Source organism: Pangasianodon hypophthalmus, chromosome 10, assembly GCF_027358585.1.
Source record: "Pangasianodon hypophthalmus isolate fPanHyp1 chromosome 10, fPanHyp1.pri, whole genome shotgun sequence".
Classification (NCBI taxonomy): domain Eukaryota; kingdom Metazoa; phylum Chordata; class Actinopteri; order Siluriformes; family Pangasiidae; genus Pangasianodon; species Pangasianodon hypophthalmus.
The window spans coordinates 23401561-23424563 of NC_069719.1; the positions used below are offsets into that span (position 1 = coordinate 23401561).

The following is a 23003-nucleotide window of genomic DNA, read 5'->3' on the forward strand; positions in this document are numbered from 1 at the left end:
TTTTAATTGATTTTTATTTTACTGTAAAAAGGCAATAAACTGATGTATTTATTTGATGTATGAATTTGTTCAAAATTCAGTTTAATATGTAAGTAACATTCGTTGCTGTGTGTGAGTATATACAGTCATGTCAAGTATTTGGACAGTGACACAATTTTCATGATTTTGGCTCTGTATACCACCACGATGGATTTGAAATGTGGCAATCAAGATGTAGACTTTCAGCTTTAATTCAAGGCTTGTAACAGAAATATTGCATTAAATGTTTAGGAATTACAGCCATTTATTAAATAGTGCCTCAGTTTTCACAGGCTCAAAAGTAATTGGACAATTGACTGATAAGCAGTTTCTTGGCCAGGTGTGGCCCGTTTCCTCATTATTTCATGATAAATTAAGGGAATAAAATGCCTGGAGTTGAGTCCATGTGTCGAATTTGCATTTGGTACCTGTTCATTGGAACGCTCAATATGCGGTCCAATGAGGTGTTGATGCAAGTCAAAGCCTACACTTAATCCTCATCTTGATTGCTTCATTTCACATCCATAGTGGTGGTGTACAGAGGCAAAATTACCAACATTGTGTCACCATCTAAATAATTATGGACATGACTGTATGTAGATTAATTGAAAGAAAAACCTAAATAAAAGAGTTGAGAAGTATAACAAGTGCAGATGCCTCCAGAAGAGAAGCATCCTACCATACATTGTGATATAAATGCTGAGTAGGCACAGCTGATCTCATTGTTGGATTAAGATGGCAAAAAATAAAAATCTAAATGAGGGTGCATTATGACTGAAGCTCCTAAAATCCATCCTCGCTTGTGCGTGTGATGCTGTTCTCAAGTAACTGAGAATGTCGTTATAAGACTGGATCAGACTGTCAGCAGGAACAACATAGAGCGAAAATCTTTGGAACTCGTTAAGTTTTATTTTTATTATTTTTATTATCATTATTATTATTATTATTATTATTAAATTCTGCCTCAAGTGTTTTCTCTAGTAGCATATCACTGGAACACTCATAATGTTTTGATGCTCACTTATTCAGGTTTTTCTTTTGGTTTGTGTATTTACACACATGCACACGCACACACACACAGTCATTTCCCAATTCTGGTTTTGGGTATGTGTGTGTCTCATTCTGGGGGAATCTTCTCCTGCTTTCTTTCTTTTCAGGTAGTAGACAGCCCCTGGGCAAGTCACACAGGAAATCAGCAGCTCTGACCAAATTTAAAGCACTCTACCCCTTCTCGGCCAGGAATGAGGAAGAACTCTCTTTTGAGACTGGTGATATAATTGAGGTATTACCGGAAAGTTGTATTATGTGATGACTCCATGAAAAATGTATTAGCATCTTCACTAAGACATGTAGTGGCAAGAAGTGTAAGAAGTAGAAACTTTGTGGTCACTGCAAACTTTTATTTTTTTTAATAGGTGGATGAGACAGTTGAAAGAGAGGAGGGCTGGCTTTATGGAAGTTTTCAGGGCAAAATGGGCTGGTTTCCTGAGAGCTATGTAGAAAAGCAGCACAAGCCAGAGACACCAAGTACTAAAGCAGCTCTTAAACCGCAGGCCTTGCTGTCGACCTCTCGGTACAGTCTGTAATTTTATATTATTTATAAATATATATGTATGTATGTACACACACACATAGTGGGGTCCACTAGTGAAAATGCTTGTATTTTGAATTCTTTTCTAATTTAATGTAACAAATTTCATTACAAATTTTATTATTGACAACAACTTGAGTGAAAAGTAGAATAGTTGAAATATTTACATGAAATTCAGAGTTTCTTAGTATTTTGGGACGTCCCCTTTTTGCTTTAATGACAGTGTGCACTCGAGCTGGCATGGACTCCAAGTTTGTGCAAAAATTTATGATCCATTTTAGATCAAATCCATGGGAATGTTGTCTGAACACCTGCTTCAATAGAAGAGACAAGGCATGAGGAAAATCTGACTTTTTAGTGCAAAGTGCAAAATATTAAATATTCAAAATATATATAAAAAGTGCAAAATATAAATATTCATTTACTTTATTTGTTTTGAATATTTCAGAATTCTAATATTCTTTCCAATTTTAAATAATTAAGAAAAAATCATCAGCCAATCTAATCATACCTAATATCCATCAGCAGCCAGTCATGTGGCAGCAGCACAATGCATATACAGGTTCACATCAAATATCATATAATGGGAAAAAGTGTGATCTCTGTGACTTTAACTGTGGCATTGTTGCTGCTGCCAGATGGGCTGGTTTGAGTATTTCAGAAACTGCTGATCTCCTGGGAATTTCACACTCTAGAGTTTACACAGAATGGTGTGAAAAACAAAATGTGTGTAGAGGGTCTGCAGGCTGAAACACCTTGTTGATGAGAGAGATCAGAGGAGAATACCCAGACTGGTCTGAGTTAATATATCCTTCCTAGCACCTCGAAGCAGTCTGGCCATTTTCCTCTGACCTCTCTTATCAACAAGACATTTCCACCCACAGAACTGCCATTCACTCAGTGGTTTTTGTTTTTCGCACCATTTTGTGTAAAATTTGGAAACTTGTGTGTGTGAAAATCTTAGGAGCAGTTTCTGAAATACTCAAACCAGCCCATTTGGTACCAACAACATGCCATGGTTAAAGTCTCAGAGATGACACTTTTTCCTTATTCTGATTGCTGTGAACAGTAACTGAAGCTCTTGACCTGTATCAGAATGATTTTGTGGATTTTGCTGCTGCCACATGATTGGCCGATTGGATAACTGCATTAATGAGCAGGTGTACAGGGTATTAAAGTTAACGGTGAGTGTTTTTATATGCAAATTTTATGTATTTTTGTAACTGAGGTCTCAGTAAAGGTAGAGTGAACATTCTGGTTCTGATGTGTTATTGCCAGTGTTATTAATGTGTTTATTACTAATGTCTTATTTCCAGCAATGTTACAGAAGCTTCTGTTCACAGTGGATCAGGCCAGAACTCTGCATTCACCCGCACTCATGCCATGGGCAGCATGTCCACTGAGCACCGTCAGGTACGTTTAATTTGCATAAATATTGTACACAGATTTGTCTGCTTTTCTGTGTGTCTGCAACAAATATATCTGATTTTTTTCAGGTGGTGGAGAAACTGCAGGTTAAAGCTTTGTGTTCTTGGACAGCTAAAACTGACAACCACCTCAATTTCTCCAAGGACGATGTGATCATGGTTCTGGAGCAGCAGGAGAACTGGTGGCTAGGGGAACTGAATGGAATACAGGGCTGGTTTCCTAAAACTTACGTCACGGCCCTGAACAGCAGCGACTTGCCTGCAGAGTAAATTAAAATTAAAATCAAATAAGTGTTTTTTTTTACAGTAGTCCCATGGAGGATGCATTGTATTTACAAGAATAATATTTAATTAGTTGAAGAGCGAGGAAAAACTAATTAATTAGGAAAGAACAGTAATCCAACTGAGCAATAGGTAAATAAAATAGTAATGTAAGTTTCATGTAAGTGTTTCAAGGGTTTTGCATGCCTAGAAGCTTTAAAAAGGGTATTTCTAAATTTTTTTTAAATTTTTAATTAAAGTTTTAATTTAATGGGTTTTTTTCCCTTAATAGTATTTCTTTGTCTGTTTTTTTTTTTCCTGTACAGTTCCACTGAGGGATTTGACTCAGCAGCAGCAGATGTCTCTTCCCTTGAGGGTGAGGAAATTAAAAAATGTTATATAAAATTAGGGCTACAGCAGCTGCTAAAAAATCAATAATAAAAGTTATCAGTGAATTTTCTTATTGATTAGATGTATTATGAAGCATGCTGTTGCGTGCTATGTCACTTCATTCAAAACAGTATTCTAAAGTATGGGAACGTGGTTCGCACAGGTCCTTGAAGTGCTTAAATTCAGATTTTTGACATTTAAGGCCTGGAGTACCTAGAAAATGAGTATTTTCATTCAAAAGTCCTTGAAATGTTGCTGTTGATCTTTTGGGTCCTCCCAGTAGGGGTTGCCACGGTGGATCACCTTCTAGTGATTTGGCACTGGTTTTACGCCAGATGCCCTTCCTGATGCAACCCTTCTGATTTATTCAGGCTTGGGACAGGCGCTGAGAGTGTACTAGCCTGTGCACCTCCAGTTCAGTGTTAGCCATCTCCTCACTAAGCACACCTGTCACAGCTGACACATTATACAAGGACTTTAAAAACAAAGAACACATAAATGAGAAGAGTGGAGATTTTAGATGAGGACATTTCTGATCAGATTCTCTAAGACTTACACATGCTTTTTCACAAATTAAGTTGATCAATTCCAGATACTGCACATGTCTGACTGATAGACACCTGAACGACTGCATTAGGCTGGCAGTCTGAACCCATGCACCAAATTACAAGGCACTGACTAAGAGAGTTCAGGCACAACCATCACATTGACTAAATGAGTCACTGTGACGTGTATAATTTGAACTGTACACTCTAACTGTGCATGTTGTATTAACATGTATTAACAGTATTAACATGTTTCTGTTCCAATTGTTGCCTCTTGATATTTGAACTGTATTACTGTGTCACTGTGATTATTGAATCCTGTAGTGGTAGATGGACTGCTTTACTATTAGCAAAGTACAATGGCATTACTCTTGATGGGCTTTTTGTTTCTTTTGGCAACATATAGTTTGTTAGATATCAGTTCAAATTTTGACTTCCAAAGTGATCTTGTGCTCTAAAAGGTTTAAGCCCACTGCTCTAGAGTTTACACACAATGGTGTGAAAAACAAAAACAACCAGGGTGGGAGGAAATGACTTGTTGATGAGAGAAGTCAGAGGAGAATCAACCAGAGGAGAATCTGAGGCTACAGTTGGCACAGACTCACCCAAACGGGACAGATGAAGTTTGAAAAAGCAAAAAAAACAAATGAATAGATTAATCAATTACCTAATTAATTGTTGCAGTTGCAGCCCTACATAAAACACGTTTTTATGTGCAATTTGTTTCTTTTTTTTTTTTTTAAACTGGATGCAGCTATATTTTTTTGTTTGTTTATTGCTCATAATGCAGAAAATGATAAAATGTCATGTGGAAAAATATTCCTTTGCTTTTTCCTGCTTATACTGCTTTTATGCCTGTGCAAAGCTCTGAAAATAATCTGCGTCTATCTGCTTTGTTCTCATCCATACATGACCTCTACCCTAATTAATGCATGTGTATGTACTGCATATACCTCTATTACCTCTTGTACCTCTATTTTTGTATGTGCACATACATAAGTGTGTTTATTCTTTTTTTAGAATTTGTGGCTCTCTATACTTACGAAAGCCCTGAACCTGGAGATTTGACCTTCACTGAGGGAGACACCATCCTCGTGTCACAGAGAGAAGGAGAGTGGTGGAGAGGCAGCATAGGAGACCGTTCTGGACTCTTTCCCTCCAACTATGTTAAACCCAAGGAAGCTGATGTAACTTACTCTATGTAGTTTTAGGAGATATTGCAACTTGTTTTTCCTTCTGCTCTCTTAACCAACTATGTTCCTTCTTTGTAGAATTCAGTCCTGAAACCTGGCGTGCTTGGGAAAAAGCCAGGTAAATTCCATCTCATTTATGCATCTCAACTAAATCAGTAGTTTATTAAGATGTTGTAAATATTTTTATTGCCTTTATTATTTACAGTCAAGACTAATAATGTTATTAATAATAGAAAATCAGAACTATATTATCTGCTCTTTGAAGTTCTGTTAGGTCTGTTGTGTATAGTGACTGGAGTGGCTCTGCCTTTCTATGTTGCAGAGGTAGCTCAGGTGACGAGTGCATATACGGCTTCAGGGACAGGACAACTGAATCTGTCTCCTGGTCAGCTCATCGTCATACTTAGTAAAAACCACTCTGGCTGGTGGCTGGGAGAACTGCAGGTCAGGATGTTAGCAAAACTACTAAATTTCACCTAAAAGTCAGATATAATGCAACTGATATTCTGAAAGGAGTACAAACACCCACACTGGCAGTTAAATCAAAAAGCTCATCACTCAAATTGTACCAGGAAAATAGGATGATTTAATTGCCAGTGTGGGTGTTGAGATGAAACATCTGTCAACTTCAGTGTTTAGTTATTATGCAGCCTTGTTTCATCTGTTTAGCTGTCAACTTAAAAAAAAAAATGTCAAGCAAACTTTTATTTAACAAACCCCTTTGCATTTCCTATGTCTGCTAGAATGCATAGTACCAGCAGAAGCATATAGGCTACCTGTATGTCTGATAGTAAATTCCTAAAATTATTTTACAATCTTTTCTTTTTTAGAAGTGTCTCAATTCAAAATATTTTCTTTGTCATTGATATTTGGGAGAAACAACAAGTAGATTCAAGTAATACAACCAGTAATTATGAAATGAAGCTATCCTTGAAATAACATTGATGTGAAAATCGAAGGTACTTGTTTAGCTGTTTGGCAATATGTAGATTTTAGGCCCAGTTACCAAGGCAAGGCAGAGGATACAACTGAAACTTCAGTGAAAGTATTCTTTATAAGATTCTTAAAGATTTGATCTAATGTTATGATAAACCATTGTGCAGAAAACCATCTCTTCTACAGAAGAGGCAGATTCTCTACAAATGCATATTATCATTTGATAATTAGCCAAAATAATACATGCTAATTCTGAATGGTGCTGACAATCACATGGAAACCTCTAGGTTGGATTGTTGCATCATGTTGCTGGCTGGCTGCCCTTTATATCTAGTTCAGAGCACAGCAGCCTACGTTCTTAACAGGAACTATAGCTGAAGCTGAAGCTATAGTGTGTAAAGCTACACTGTGTAAAGTTCTGTATTGACTACAAAATCCTGCTCATGACATTTAAAGCTCTAAATAGTTCCAGCATATCTTCTGCAGCAGTATAGCACTTTGCTTTGCTGGTATTCTTGAAGATCACTCACAGCACAACTGATGGATAATGTTTTTTTTTTTACATTGCACCCAAACTCTGGAATAGTTTTCCAGAGTTATAATAGTGGCATTGTGAATACAAACTCATTACATGTTTTTAAATCCATATTATTAATGAATATTAAACTGACACATGTATAGTTTCTGGGTCTTAGTATATCTTGTTATGTAAACTTGGTTTAAGCCCATGCTTATAATGAATTATAGCCACATTTATAATTATAAATCAAGACCTATATTTAATTATAATAACAGTTATAGTTACATTTATATTATTATTATATTAAAAGTAATGCACTTACTTACTTACTTATTCACTGCCTATGCTCATAATGCATTACACACCAATTTATAAGTATTAATGGTCTAAAGATGCAGCATCATAAATACATTCATGGAACCAAAAGACTGATTTAATTAATACTTATAAATCAGTGTATAATGCATTATAAGCATGGACACTGACAAAGCAAGTGCATCACTTATGAGTAATTATAAATGGTACTATAATTCATTATGAACATGGGCTTCATAGAAAGTGTTACTGGAAACTTTTTATGATTTGTACTAATTCTTCTAGACTGCGACATTGTATATTGTATTATTAGTATTCCTTACCATATATACATTCTTTTTCTTTTATATGTTAAGCACATTCAGATTTTTTTATGAATTAAGGCAGTTATCACTTGTCAAGGATCAAGTTGATTACCTTCTGTCTTTGCTCTGTGCTTTTTTTTTTTTGCTTGCTGAACATGTGTCAGGCACGGGGTAAGAAGCGACAGAAGGGCTGGTTTCCAGGGGCTCACGTTAAGCAGCTGGGCTCAAATAGCGGCAAGTCCACACCTGCGATTGTAGCAGGTAAATGAGGCTTTACCACTTTCCCTAGCATTACTTCTCTGTTTCCAGCACTTACTCTGCCTTTCCCTAACCCACCTTTTAACTTGCCTCACATCATTCCTTCTCTCAGCTGGTCAGGTTATTGCCATATATGACTACACAGCAGCAAACCAGGACGAGCTCAGCTTCTCCAAGGGTCAAATCATCAATGTGCTGGATAAGAGCGATCCTGACTGGTGGAAAGGAGAAATCAATGGTGTCACAGGCCTTATCCCCACCAACTATGTGAAAATGACCACCTCTGAATCTGACCCTAGCCAGCAGTGTAAGTAGATGGAGCAGTTTCTTTTCATACCAATGTTGTCAAGGCTGGCAATGCACTCATTTTACTTGGTACATTCTATGAAGAAAAAATTGATTAGAAATCATTAGCTTAAGATTTATAATTTGTTTAGTTGATTTCTTATAGTTTGTGGTAAGAGGGATATTGTATAACAAGACAGAAAACATTCCAAATGAGAAGGGTGTTGTGTATGGTGAATGCAGTGTACTGTACTTGGGGATTTTGAGCAAGATGTGTGATTTCTTTGTGGTACTGCTGCTTTCAGTCTTTTTCTTAACTATATTGTCTAAAATTTCATTTTAATTTTATGGAATTTGAATTAAGTGTATTTCAAAACATCATAAAAAAATTTCACAGCGAGGGGAAAGACCTAACAACTGACATTCATTTTCTTTTCTCATTTTTTTGTATCTAGTTTCTCAGACTTGGTTTTACTTTGGCTTCTCTCTTCTGTTTCTGTAGGGTGGTAACACCTCTCCTTCTCTTCATCTTTGAGAGACCCACTATCTCCCCTCACAGGGGATGAGACCCATTTATCATAAACCAAGACCATTTACTAATTCTACATCCCTTACCATTACACAGATCTTACCCTAACCTACCTACCTAAGTAACTGCTCCTTTTACATTTTATTTGGCCTAAGGCAGTGGTGGTACACAGTAGCATGATTGATATTAACTTCTGCCTAATGGAGATTCGATGCATTATATGCATTATATTTATATTTATTCATTTGGCAGATGATTTTATACATTCAGAGTATATTGTTATTTGAGACGCTGACAGCAGTAGCAGGCTCCAGAAGCAAGTACAAAATCATTGTAAGAAGAACAGGAAGCAAAAACCAAATACAGAACTGACAAATAAATACAAACTCTACATTTTAACATCAGTGTATGCTGCTATGAGTTTTCACTTAAAATATTCAAAAATATTAAATAGGCCTACAATAAAATGTAAAATTGAACACATTATAAAGAATTTTAATGATGACTAGAAAGTGATTATAAATGCTGCCTGCTCTTCTGAACCGGTCAGTGCAGCTGCCTTAAGGTACCCAGGTTCAAAAGTTCACATGGCACAAGGGAACACATCTGTATAAGCTTCTGCACATAAAGATCATATGTATGCAGTGGTGGCCCAGTGTTTAAGGTAGTTCAGAAGTTTGTGAGTTCAAATCCCAGCATCACCAGGCTGCCACAATTGGGTCCTTGACCAAGGCCCTTAACCTTCAGCTGCTCAGTTGTATCCTGTCTCAATTGTAAGTCATTTTTTTATAAAAGCATTAGTCAAAGGAGGTTAATGTAGAGAGCGACTAGAGTGTTTTTGCATCAGTGTTCAGGTGACCTTGAAAGAGCTCAGTATTCATTCTTTTCATATGCTGTGAAGAACAAGCTTGGTCAGTTTGTTCCACCATCACAGAATCATGAGTAAGAAGAGTGTGATTTTTACACTTGCTATGATCTGGACACCAGTGCTATGACCAGGCTCAGTTCACCTGCGGATGCTTTATAAGCATTTATAATTGCTAAAACCAAAACTAAAATTTAGTATTAATATAGGCTGTATCACATTGCTCTTAATGATATAGGTCAGTGGTTTTTAGGTTTTTAAGCAAGGGGGTGGGGGAGTGGGTCTTTCAGTGGCATTCCTTCTTTCTGCACCATTTTATTGCCTCTTTCATAGACTTTTGGCATTGTATACTCATCTTGAGCAAAGGTTACTATACTGTATTGGAAGAATATGATCATAGGATACTTGGGCAGCATCCAATGCTACACTAAACTAGACAGGGTTGAATTCATTTTGGTTTGGGGTTATACTACTTGTATGTCAACTGAAACAACAAATGTTACATGTTTGATGGGAAACTAAAATTAACACAGTAAAAGTATATTATCTGCTTTGAGTTACTCATATGCAATATACCTAATATGCTGCTATTACAAAGCACTATACCTTCTGAGTTATGTTACCCATATATTGCATTTAATGCCATGCTTGTGTGCCCTAGTCACATTTGTATAAATAGTTGTCAATATCTTTAGTGAAGCTATGCAAGAGTTTATGGTGTGGAAGAAGTGTGTAGAGAATGCTGCTGTTATGTAACATATTTATTTGATTAAAGAAATCTAGACATTAAAATTCTTTGGAAAAAAATCTACCTGTTCAGTTTGTTGTCCCTTTTAATGTTTTCTTATGAAAATTAGTTAAGTGTGTCCTCACTGTTACTCAAATGTAAATTCAAAAATTGTCTTCACTATAGATCTTTTTTAAAGTATTTACTGATGTAAGCAGGTCAGTATTGAAATAAATCACAAATGTATTCTCTGAATGTTCTGAAATATGTGCATTAATGTAGTCTTAAAAACATTTTTTGTGAGCTATGGTTCTGTTGTCAGTCAAGTCAAACAGTAATATAGAGAGATCACTGAAGAGGTTTCCTTTGATTAATTATTACTAATTATGTTGATTTAATATTCCTAATAATCAACTATGTTAAATAATATTACTAATAAAGCAGGTTTAAGGTTACAAAGCATGCCTTTCCCCAATAATCTGGCTATTTTGGTCAAAACTGATTTGGCTATATTGTCAGATATGCATGTTTATGAATGGTGTAGCTGTGTAGCTATGAAGAACAGAGCTGCTGATTGCTCATATGGCAGGTAAAACTGCTCTTTTTAAGACTGTGGTGTGTGGATGATGAAGGCACCCTGAAAGACTCAGCCTTACAGGGGCTTCAAGACCATCAGAATTGGGGCCCTCACCAGGTAAGACTTGATGTGAGCATTTTTGAGTGCCTTCTTTTCATTCCCTCTGTGATTGCCCTGCTTGCTTTTGAGTGTGTTTGGAACAGGAGCTCTTACTTTGCTGCCCTGGGAGGGTATGAAGGTACCTGCTGTGTGGGACTAGGATAGCCCAAGTATTTTTCACCCCCTTTTGAGGCTGAATGAGGCATCATAACCATGTTTCTATGTCATTGCAGGGTGTGCTGACCTGACGAGTCTAGACTCCATGAGCTTGCAGGAAAAGAAACGGCAAGGCTACATACACGAGCTCATAGAAACAGAGGAAAGATACATGGAGGATCTTCAGCTGGTTCTGGAGGTATGCCTTTACAGTGGTGCAGAGTCAACATCAGCTCATTTCTTCTATCCACATGTAGTCGAATCCATAAATATTTGGAAATTGACAAAGTTATTATTTCAGCTGTCTACCACAGTATAGTGCAGTTGAAATTAAATAATGAATATGCAATATCTTAAAGTTGTAAAGACTTTCAGCTTTAATTTGAGGGTTTTTAGATTGAAATTGGTTGAATAGTGTTTATATGTGAGCCACACCTTTTAAGGGAGCCAAAGTATTTGGACAGACTACATAATCATACATTTTTTAATACTTGGTTGCAAATCTTTTGCAATCAGTGACTGCCTGAAGTCTGGAACCCATAGACATCACCAGATTGCCTGGTTTCTTCCTTGGTGTTGCTCTGCCAGGCCTTTTCTGCAGCTGTCTTCAGTTCCTGCAGCTGTCTTCAGTTCCTGCTTGGTCTTGGGGTGTTTTGCCTTCAGCAAGTGAAATGCATGCTCAATTAGATTATGGTCAGGTGATTGAATTGGCCATTGCAGAACATTCCACTACTTTGCCTTAAAAAAATCTTGGGCTGCTTTTGAAGTATGCTTTGAGTTTTGAAGCATTTGGCTGAAACTGAGCAGATAATGTAGCCCTATACACTTAATAATTCATCCTGCTGCTTTTGACAGCAGTGACATCAATAAAAACAAGGGAACCATTTCCTTTGGCAGCCATACAAGCCCACTCCATACTCTTCTCTTCCCATCATTTGGTACAAGCTGATCTTTGTCTCATCTGTCCATAGGATTTTGTACCAGAACTTTACATGTTTTTTTTTTAGTTTTTGGCAAACTCTAATCTTGTCTTCCTGTTTTTAAGGCTAAACAATGGTTTATATCTTGTGGAAAATCCTCTGTATTTATTCTGGTGAAGGATTCCTTTGATTGTTGATTTTGACACAGCTATTTGTCAAAATCATTTTTGATCTGGGCAACTGTTGTGAAGGAGTTCTTCCACAGGGAAAGAATGCAACTGTCTTTCATCACAGTTGTTTTCCATGGTCTTTTCTTTTGGTGTTCCTGAGCTAACCAGTGTATTATTTCTTTTTAAGAATGTACGAAATTGTTGATTTGGCCACAAAAACCCTCAATTTAAGGCTGAAAGTCTGTGCTTTGAGCTTATATTCATTATTTAATTTCAACTCCAATATTGTATAGTAGCCTGCTAAAATAACAATAACTTTGTTGATGTCGAAATATTTATGAACATGTCTGTAGTCAGTCACTTGAAAATTAATTTATCTCAAATATACACATGAAAATGTATGAAATTAAGCTATTATTTTGTAATTGCCAGTAAAATATTTTATTTGCCCAGCAGGCTTCTTTAGCATTACAAATGTATTGTTTGAGGGAAAAAATGGTGCTGATTTGCTAATATATAAACAAGGTGAGATGTGCTAATATAATAACTAGGTGAGGTGTTTTGAATTTCTTTTAGGTGTTCCACAAGCCAATGTCTGAGTCAGGCCGTTTAACAGAAGCTGAGATGAACGTGATTTTTGTGAACTGGAAAGAGCTCATCATGTCCAACACCAAGCTGCTCAAGTATGTGTAACACATGGTGTTCAGTGCTGCCCCCTGGCGTTCAGTACTGAGCATAGAATGTTCTTTTTAGATTTAAGATTAGCATAATTTTTAACCTGATGGATACACTGAAGCATAATGACTTGAGTTTCTATATTTTTAATTGTTAGTTTTCCTTTGTGTTGGCATTACCTTGTTTCTGTGTGGATCAGAGCCCTCCGAGTGAGGAAGAAGACGGGAGGAGAAAAGATGCCAGTGCAGATGATAGGTGACATCCTAGCTACTGAGCTCTCACATATGCAGGCCTACATTCGCTTTTGCAGCTGCCAGCTAAATGCTGCTGCATTGCTGCAACAGAAGACTGACCAGGAGCCAGAATTCAAAGACTTCCTCAAGGTACAAGTCAGCTGAACTTCATGGTATTATTGTTCACCAGTGTGTTCACGACATCTAGAGTAAACTAAAATATAACCTTGATTACACAGCTGAGAGTAGGACAGCAAGTTGAAAGATTTGTTTTTCAGAGTAGGGTATACCAGTATGATGATGTACAGTAATAGAAAGAGCTGAAACAGTTAGATTGTTAATGTTATGCTATACAGGATAAAGATTTAACAAAATGTTATTTCCAGATGAAGCACTCATGAAATATGCTGAATGATGTAATGTAAAGAGGGAAAAATCAGTGAAAACAAGGTTTCCACTAATCTACAAAAAGCTAATTGACTCACATTTATTTATTTTTTTAAACATTCTATCAAAATACAGGGTGTTCAAAAAGTCAGGAACCAGTGGGAATATGATGAGCAAATGTGTCCATCTGAATATGTTGATCAAAATCCACAAAAAATATGATGTAGCAGCTGAGAAAATGTGTAGTGTGTATGGGTGAACATGTGAGGGTGCTGTAAATAATAAATACTAAATTGAGTGCACCGATCGGCCAGTAAAACCACTGACAGGTGAAGGGAATAATATTGATTAGCTCATTACAGCGGCACCTGTCAAAGGTTTGGATATATTAGGCAGCAAGTGAACAGTCAGTTCTCGAAGTTGATATGTTGGAACCAGGAAAAATGGGCAAGTGTAAGGATCTGAACGACTTTGACTAGGGCGAAATTGTGATGGCTAGACGACTGGGTCAGAGCATCTCCAAAACGGCAGGCCTTGTGGGGTGTTCCCAGTATGCAGTGGTTAGTACTTACCAAAAGTAGTCCAAGGAAGGACAAGCGGTGAACCAGCAACAGGGTTATGGGTGCCCAAGGCTCACTGATGCGCATGGGGAGTGAAGGCTAGTCTGTGTGGGCTGATCCCACAGAAGAGCTACTGTAGTGCAAATTGCTGAAAAAGTTAATGCTGGCTCTGATAGAAAGGTATCAGAACACACAGTGAATCTCATGGGGCTGTGTAGCTGTAGACCGGTCAGAGTGCCCATGCTGACCCCTGTCCACTGCCGAAAGCACCTAAAATGGGCACATGGAACAATGGAAGAAGGTGGCCTGGTCTGATGAATCACGTTTTCTTTTACATCACCTGGATGGCCGGGTGCGTGTACGTCGCTTACCTGGGGAAGAGATGGCACCAGGATGCACTATGGGAAGAAGGCAAGCCGACAGAGGCGGCGTGATGCTCTGGGCATGTTCTGCTGGGAAACCTTGGATCCTGGCATTCATGTGGATGTTATTTTGACATGTACCACCTGCAGACCCTACAGGACTTAAAGGATCTGCTGCTAACGACTTGGTGCCAGATACCACAGCACACATTCAGAGGTTTTGTGGAGTCCATGCCTCGACGGGTCAGAGCTGTTTTGGTGGCACAAGTGGGACCTACACAATATTAGGCAGATAGATTTAATGTTATGGCTGATAGGTGTATATTTAGTTTTACTCTCAACGGTTCCTGACTTTTTTGGATATACAGATGTCATATAAGATTTCAGAATTTTCACTTATGTTTGAGTAATTATTTTTGCTTTAGATCTGATTTTGAAGGAATTTGTATAACTGATGCTGGTTCTTTCTTTAGAAAATTGCCACAGATTACCGCTGTAAAGGAATGCCTTTGTCCAGCTTTTTACTGAAACCTATGCAGAGAATCACACGTTACCCTCTCCACATCAAAAATGTAAGTACCCTGACAGTGGCTTGTCCTGCTGTCTCTTGCCGTGCTCTGAAATGGAGATGCCTTGGTTAAAAATGGTTAAGTGTCTGTGTAAACCTGTGTGTCGATCACCAGATTCTTGAGAGCACCCCTGAGAATCATGTAGATCATGCTCAGTTGCGAGAGGCTCTAGAGAAAGCTGAGGAGCTGTGCTCTCAGGTGAATGAGGGCGTGAGAGAGAAGGAGAACTCCGACCGACTTGAGTGGATTCAAAACCATGTCCAGTGTGAGGGAATCACAGAGGTGAGCAACAAGATCCAATAGTTTCACTTGTTTTTTCTATTGCATTTGCCTCTATATTTCTCCTAGTTTCTCCTCAACAATACTATGCAGCCAAAATTTACCAGTGGCTTCCGCTTTTTTTTATTGTGAAAGTGCTTCTGATATTACTATCAATGTTTAAATGTTTGCTGCAAAACTTTGCAGTTGTGACATCCAGTCCACCAATGTACAAATAACATTTGCAAGTTAACAATAACCTAAATCTGATTTTTGCTTGAATAGAATCTGGTTTTCAACTCTTTGACCAACTGCCTTGGTCCACGAAAACTCCTCCACAGTGGGAAAATGTTCAAGACCAAGAGCAATAAGGAACTGTATGCTTTTCTTTTCAATGACTTCCTGCTCCTAACCCAAGCTGTCAGGCAGTTCACTTCTTCAGGCTCAGACAAACTCTTCAGCCCAAAGTCCAATACACAGTACAAGATGTACAAATCAGTAAGTCATGACCATTCAAACCTATCCACAGAATTATACCTCCATGGATAAAGCCTTAACTGTAGGTAACAAATACAAACCAAACCTGGTTTGAGTACACGTCAAAATGGTTGATTTTTTTTATGAGCGAGTTTTTTTTTTCTTTAAGACTTTCTCTGTTAAACAAGGTGTGAGATTTGTGAGAATAAATAGTGTCTATTCTGTAATCTATTTGTTATCAGCCTTTGTTCCTGAATGAAGTCCTGGTAAAGATGCCATCTGACCCATCCAGTGATGAGCCAATCTTCCACATCTCTCACATTGACCGGGTTTATACCCTTAAAACAGATAATATTAATGAGAGGTGAAAATAAATGTATAAAATCTTCTCTCACCTGTAAAGGTAGTAAAAGACACTTTATCATACACTATATTTGAAATTATTATATTTGTGTCTAGGACTGCATGGGTTCAGAAGATCAAAACTGCATCAGAGGAGTTCATTGAGACTGAGAAAAGTAAACGAGAGAAGACCTTTCAAGGTGAGATCACAAGCTGTAGCACTCATGATTAGTTTTATTTCTCATACTGACATTTTTGTCTAATTGGAGATGTTTTATAATATTATAGCAATTACTTTTCATTGTGTTTGGGAACTTATGACTAAATTATCTTCTTTTATTAAGCTCGCTCAATGAAAGCCAGTGGAATTGGCCGTCTGCTTGTAACTGTCCAAGAGGCAACAGAACTTAAATCCTCTAAACCAAGTGGTGAGATTTAATTTGATCTTTTGAACGAACACTGTTGTATTCATTCAATGCTTACTGAATGTAAAACATTATCTTCCTATTTCTGTTTTCACTAATAAGGAAGGTGCAGTCCGTACTGTGAAGTAACCATGGGGGCACAGTGCTACACCTCTCGAACTGTGAATGACACGCTAAACCCAAAATGGAACTTCAACTGTCAGTTCCACATCAAGGACTTATATCAAGATGTGCTGTGCATCACCATTTATGAACGTGTGCAGTTTGCGCCTGATGGTCAGTCATTTCATTCTACTGATCTTATGAAAATAAATTCTTGAAGCACTGTATGAAATCTGAAGAAAGGCAAATTACCATGGGTTCCCTTTTTTCATTCCTTTTTTGTACAGAATTTTTGGGTCGGACAGAGCTCCCTGTGGCCACCATCAAGAAGGACCTGGAGAACAAAGGTGCGGCAACAAGAAGACTGCTGCTTCATGAAGTATCTACTGGAGAAGTCTGGGTCCGTCTTGATTTTCAACTGTTTGATAGCAAAACCCCTAAATGAAAGGAATAATGTTCTGTTATGGACACTGAATAGCTACATGTTGTTTATTCTTCAGATCTTCCTTACAAAACACCTTGCCTTAAAATATCCTCAGCTACTGTGGAACATACTACTGAATGTGTGACTTTTCTTGACTTTTCTACTCTGATGATGCCAAGTTTATGCCTTTTCGTAGAATTATGTGACCCAAAATGGAGGAAATGTAAGCAATCTGCAGTTTTGCCTCAATTCTTTATCACTGGATGTAGAGATGACTCAGGATTTCTATTTTCCTTGAATATACTGTCTATTTTGCTGTATTAAAGGATTTTTTATTTACTTTGATCTTTTGTAGGTCAGGATTGGCACTTGATCTTGACTGTTATGGAAGAGAACACTACGTTTAAAATTTTTTAACAGTCTGTGTAACCTAATACTGTATAATAATTTAAGCATCTATTCAGATATAGAAATGCTTTTTCACAAAGATTTTGCTAAGGTAATAATAGATAACCTGTTATTTTCTTTGAGCGATTCTGAGTTTATTTTACAATGGTACAAATGAAGTGATTACCCAAGAGTGACTTTACAAGCTCTAATCACTGTTGATTTTGTGTGAGTTGTATTTATTTTTAATTTATGCGTTTCTGACTATCCACATTTCCCAGCTCAAGATGTTCATAATGCTTGACATTGACATCCCCTCCATATTGCAAAAATTTTCCTGAAACCAGCTGTACATTTTCTATGTTTGTTTGAAAATTAGCTACATATTTTGATAGATTTAAATGTTATATAGTTTTAAATTCCCCTTTATGTTGTATTTTGGTTCAGTTTTACCTGCTGGTTTTCAGGCTTTGCACAGAGTTGCTTGAGCATGACATAAGCGAAGTATTAAATATGCAGAGGTGCCAACATTGTTAACAAGAAAATCCTAGTAGGGGACAAAACAGAATTTTATCAAAAAAAAAAAAAAAAAAGCCCTAGCATATGTGGGTAAATAGGATGCCTTCATGTTAATGCCATAAATGGAAAAAATAATTTGTTGAACTGATATTTAACTGCAATCTGCAGATATGCTTGTACTTATAAGCAAGCAGCTGAGTGTACAAGTTCAGTTTATTTGAAATTGTTTTTCAGTTGTTGCAAAGTTAACAATTGTATGTCTGGTTTGCAGTCCCAAATAATGTTCAAATTATGTTGCACATAATAAACTGTCTACAAATGTTGCGGAAGATATTTACTATTGATCAACTGACTTATTTATAGACAGTTGTATATCTGCATAATTACAGTATTAGTACAAAATTGGGTTTCCCACTTAATACAAAAAAATTCCCCCAATCAGATCCGGCCATACTTTTTTTGGTATCACGTACACTGATAATGTGATATCTTCCAGTTGTGTGGATTAAAAGTGTATTGGTTCTGTTGGATATGATTTTGAAGAGAATGTAGGGATAGTGGGTTTTTTCAGATGTGTCAAGCCGCAGTAAAAATTAGCATGCTTTTTTTTTAAACAAGAACAAAAACAGCCAACAAGACAACAGTTACACTATATTATTTTCTATTCTAAGCCATATTCATGGCTTACAAGGACGAGGTTTGTGAAGTTGACCTAGATAAATTCTGCATGAGGCAAAAGTAACTGCTACGTCTTTCACGTCTCGCAACCTTTCCTCTTCAGGTAATTGGTTTTCACGCTAGGTGAATTTTATTTGTGTTGAGTGTTTAGTCTGAGTGCTGCAGAAAAGCATAGTTTTAGGTGTCTCCTGTATTGCAGTAGCAAGGGGTCAAATGCAATGGCTAAACCACAGATGTTGGCAACGCTGAATATGAGCACATATATGCAACATAATAAGGGTTCAGAAGCATTTTCTCTGTCTTCTCTTGGTGTGAAATTCCCTTTTTCTTTAACAGTCTGCTGATGTAACTTTGTCAGATTGGAATAACTGGTTCTACCCAATGCTTCCCAATTCATAAACTGAAAAATAAATAAAATTTATACAATTTTCATTGATATATACAAGAACTGTGTATTTGTCCAGTCGGATTAAAAATTCCCAAATGGACAGTGGACTGCATTTCCTCTGAGAAACAGGTCGGTTTGGACATTTCTGCCTGCATCAATAGCACCAACATTCTGGCAATCTTTCTGACTTTTGCTCTGTGATTGGCAAACAAAGATGTGATGAAGATATGCACAAATCCCTTTTTGCAAGTCTGGGTCAAATCACAAGGGTCTGAACTGAAGTGCAAATCAAATCTTAAGTCATTGTGTACTTAATATTCAAACCAGCAGCTGTAGGTGTTTTATTGTGCATAGTAAGACACTGCTGTATTATTTCTAGGGAAAGCACTGCCTTTCACATTGTACAGTCTGTCTGTATGTAACCACATGAAACAAAATAACATATTTGCCCATACAGTCAGGTCCATAAGTATTTGGACAGTGACACAATTTTCATAATTTTGCCTCTATACACCACCACAATGGATTTGAAATGAAGCAATCAAGGAGTTTAACAAAAATGTTGCATTAACTGTTTAGGAATTATAGACATTTTTTACAGAGCCCCTCCATTTTCACAGGCTCAAAAGTAATTGGACAAACTAACAATCTTAAATATTAGGATTAATTTTAATACTTGGATGCAAATCCTTTGCAGTATACCTGACTCTATATATTGAATGCATAAAACGCTTGTTATGTATGTAAGTGTGGTTCTGTGAATTCCGGATGACCACCAGAGGCGGTGCTAAGCACTAATGGATAATCGCTGCGCCAGCTAGATAGTTCGAGAAGGAAATACCAACAGAGTCACGTCATGACGCAGACCGAGATATAAACCACAGCAGCTCGATGCCCAGTCTCGGAATGCTTTCTCGCGCATGCCGAATGATGGAATTCACAGAACCACAGTTACATACTTAACAAGCGTTGTGTTTCATTCCTCCTGACCGCCAGAGGCGGTGCTAAGCACTAATGGATGACACATACCAACACAGTCATGAGGAATGCCACCCACCTGCATCAAGGATGCTCCAGAAGGACTGCAGAGCTCACATTATGGGAAGCAGCCACATTGACCTTGTAGAAACGTGCAAAGGTACATGGAGAGGACCAGGTAGCAGCTGCACAGATCTCCGCCAAGGAAACTCCCCGTAAAGCGGCCCAAGATGAAGAGACAGCCCTAGTAGAGTGACAAGTGATACCCACTGGTAAAGGTTGGGTGGAATGACTATACTCCAGCTTTATCACCTCGACAATCCAGCGTGCTAGTCTTTGCTTAGACAAAGGAGCACCCTTGCGTACCTCACCATAACAGACAAATAACTGATCCGTCTGTCTGAAAGAAGCAGTAGACTTAACATAGCACCTTAAAGCTCGTACAGGACACAGCAGATGAGACCTCCCCCCGATCGCATCAGAGGGAGAAAGAGGAGATTGAAAAGCAGCCAGATAAATAGACTGGTTCACAAATTGAGGTGACAAGACCTTAGGAAGGAAAGCCGGATTAGGCCGAAGAATGACCCCAGAATCCTCTGGTAACCAGCATAAGCACGATTCACTCTCCAACAGGGCATGAAGCTCAACGCGTTTAGCGGAAGCAATGGCTAACAGAAAAGACACTTTCAGGGACAGCCACTTAATATCCACAGCATCCAATGGCTCAAACTGTGGTGTACAAAGAAAATCTAAAACAAGCGGCAAGTCCCAAACAGGAAAGAGAGTAGAATGAACAGGCTTTAAATGCCTTGCTCCCTTCAGAAAACTACATACAAGGTTGTGAGACCCCAAGGATGCACCATCAACTGGGGCATGATAAGTAGAGATGGCAGCAACATAAACTTTCATGGAAGAAGCCGCCTTATTGTCCTCTAAGAGATGCTGTAAAAAACTCAATGCTTTTGGCACAGTACAATGAACTGGGTTAAGTCCTTGCTCCTCACACCAAGATGAGAAAATCCTCCAACGAGCAGCATAAAGCTGTCGTGTTGAAGGAGCCCTAGTGTTACCAATAGTGTTCACAACTGCTGGCTCACAATCAGTTAACTGAGAAGTGGACCCACTGGCCAAACCCCAAGCTGAAGACGAGCTGGGTCCGGGTGCCAAACACGGCCATTCAGCTGAGAAAGGAGGTCTTGTCTGATGGGAAGCTGCAACGGCTCGCCCTGTAACAGACTCAGAAGAAGAGGAAACCATGGCCTGGCTGGCCAACGAGGTGCCACTAAACCCACCCTGTGTTTGGACAGAAATATTCGGTGTAGGGTCTCCCATACAAGTGGAAAAGGAGGGAACGTGTACAATCCTGTCCCAATGGGCTGGATGCCTCTGCCCTCGCAAACCACCAACGGCAATGCGTGGTTAGCTCCGAGGCAAATAGATCGACCTCTGCCTTGCCAAACCGTTGCCAAACGGTATCCGTTGCCAAACCACATCCGGGTGAAGCCTCCATTCACCCGGAAGCAGTAGATCCCTGGCCACTTGAGCGTCCGCCACTTGATTGTCCGATCCTGGAAGATAAACTGCCTTTGATGAAGACAGTCGGCCTTGAGACCATCTGAGGATCTTGCGAGTTAGTTGTAAGGACGCGAGAGACCTGGTGCCGCCCTGGTGATTCAAATGAAAAACTGCTGACGTGTTGTCGGACCGGACAAGTACATGGCGGCCTAACAGGTTTGGTAAGAAGTGTTGTAGCGCTAGATACACCGCCTTCAGTTCCAGAACACTGATATGTTCTAAGGCCTCCTTCGCTGACCAGCGGCCACCAATCCCCCTCTGGTTCCATGTTGCCCCCCATCCTGTCAGTGAAGCATCGGTTGTGATCACTTCCTGATGAGAGGGCACCACTCCCAGTGGCACTCCAGCCCTCAGAAATGTTACCCGTTTCCAGGGTTTCAGTGCTCTGACACAAGCAGAAGAAACAACAATCATGCGATGGCGATGTCTCGTCGAGTCTAGCCCCAAGCTGTTGCTCCACCTCTGAAGAGGCCTGAGGTGAAGCAACCCTAAGGGAATCACGGATATGGCGGCAGCTAACATCCCCATCAGTTGTAAAAGGACACCATAAGGTATCCTTACCCCCAGACGGAAACGAGTCAACAACTGAAGAATACTGACTGTCCGAGTGTGAGACAGTGTGGCAGACATTGTGACAGAATTGAGCGTTATTCCTATGAAGTTTATGGTCTGCTCTGGAACCAGATGACTTTTTATGTCGTTCACAGTAAGGCCCAGCTTCTGTATATGCTCCAGAACAATCTTGGTATCGCGTAGAGCGCGCACTCTCGTTGGGGCACAGAGCAGCCAGTTGTCCAAATAAGGCAGAATCCTCATGCCCTTGGACCAAAGAGGAGACAGAGCCGCACTCATGCATCTTGTAAAAACAAGAGGCTGGGCATCGAGCTGCTGTGGTTTATATCCTCGCATCTCGGTCTACGTCATGACGTGACTCTGTTGGTATTTCCTTCTCGACCTATCTAGCTGGCGCAGCAATTATCCATTAGTGCTTAGCACCGCCTCTGGTGGTCAGGAGGAATGAAACAGAACCCATTATGTTGGCTTGACAGAGTCAGCATACTGTTCTACATATTCTTCTTCTTCTTCTTGAAAATTTGTTTTCACGGGTCATAATTTTTGACATAGAGCCACAAGTGTGCTTGTGCTTTTGGGAAGGATTGGAATTATGGTTGCTGCATAGCAACATTCTGAAGAATGTTTTTCCCCATACACTGAAAATTTAGTTAGACTGCTCTTATTTGTTCAATTCTCAAGCTACAATCGCCAAAATTCACATGGTCAAACCTGGGTACACCAGGTCATGTCAAATTGCAAATATACTGCATTCATCCTTCTCTTTCTGCCCATCCTTCTTTCTTCTACCATTCGTTTTAATAGAGGAAAGCTAAAGTTGGTGATGTCATCACCACGCTGGCATTGAGAGTAAATTGTCTGAATTCACTGTTTCAACAAAAATGTTTTCATCTAAAATCCTTACAATTTTACATAGACACTCCATTCAAGCTTTAATTTGTTGTTATTAACCAATTCCCTTGGCACAAACGTGTTTTTAACCAATATATTTTGATCTATTTCAT

The 23003-nt window shown here is 38.7% G+C and overlaps 1 protein-coding gene across 2 annotated transcripts in view; it reads left to right on the top strand.

Annotated features, from left to right (window-relative positions):
• Positions 1 to 18140, top strand: part of itsn2b (intersectin 2b) — a 40422-nt gene extending 22282 nt beyond the window's left edge. Inside the window, exons 19-39 of one of the 2 annotated variants that reach the window (XM_026926402.3) lie at positions 1176 to 1300; positions 1434 to 1591; positions 2926 to 3022; positions 3106 to 3302; positions 3624 to 3673; positions 5253 to 5419; positions 5504 to 5543; positions 5748 to 5869; positions 7666 to 7762; positions 7872 to 8066; positions 11075 to 11196; positions 12664 to 12770; positions 12962 to 13145; positions 14778 to 14876; positions 14988 to 15155; positions 15417 to 15629; positions 15851 to 15972; positions 16068 to 16150; positions 16295 to 16378; positions 16478 to 16651; positions 16765 to 18140. In XM_026926402.3, coding sequence (XP_026782203.3) covers positions 1176 to 1300; positions 1434 to 1591; positions 2926 to 3022; positions 3106 to 3302; positions 3624 to 3673; positions 5253 to 5419; positions 5504 to 5543; positions 5748 to 5869; positions 7666 to 7762; positions 7872 to 8066; positions 11075 to 11196; positions 12664 to 12770; positions 12962 to 13145; positions 14778 to 14876; positions 14988 to 15155; positions 15417 to 15629; positions 15851 to 15972; positions 16068 to 16150; positions 16295 to 16378; positions 16478 to 16651; positions 16765 to 16922 — 2762 coding nt within the window. In that variant the 3' untranslated portion in view covers positions 16923 to 18140. Of the gene's footprint in view, positions 1 to 1175; positions 1301 to 1433; positions 1592 to 2925; positions 3023 to 3105; positions 3303 to 3623; positions 3674 to 5252; positions 5420 to 5503; positions 5544 to 5747; positions 5870 to 7665; positions 7763 to 7871; positions 8067 to 11074; positions 11197 to 12663; positions 12771 to 12961; positions 13146 to 14777; positions 14877 to 14987; positions 15156 to 15416; positions 15630 to 15850; positions 15973 to 16067; positions 16151 to 16294; positions 16379 to 16477; positions 16652 to 16764 lie in introns of those variants that run through there. The other variant, XR_008302553.1, reaches the window with a different exon arrangement.
• Positions 18141 to 23003: the final 4863 nt, after the last annotated feature.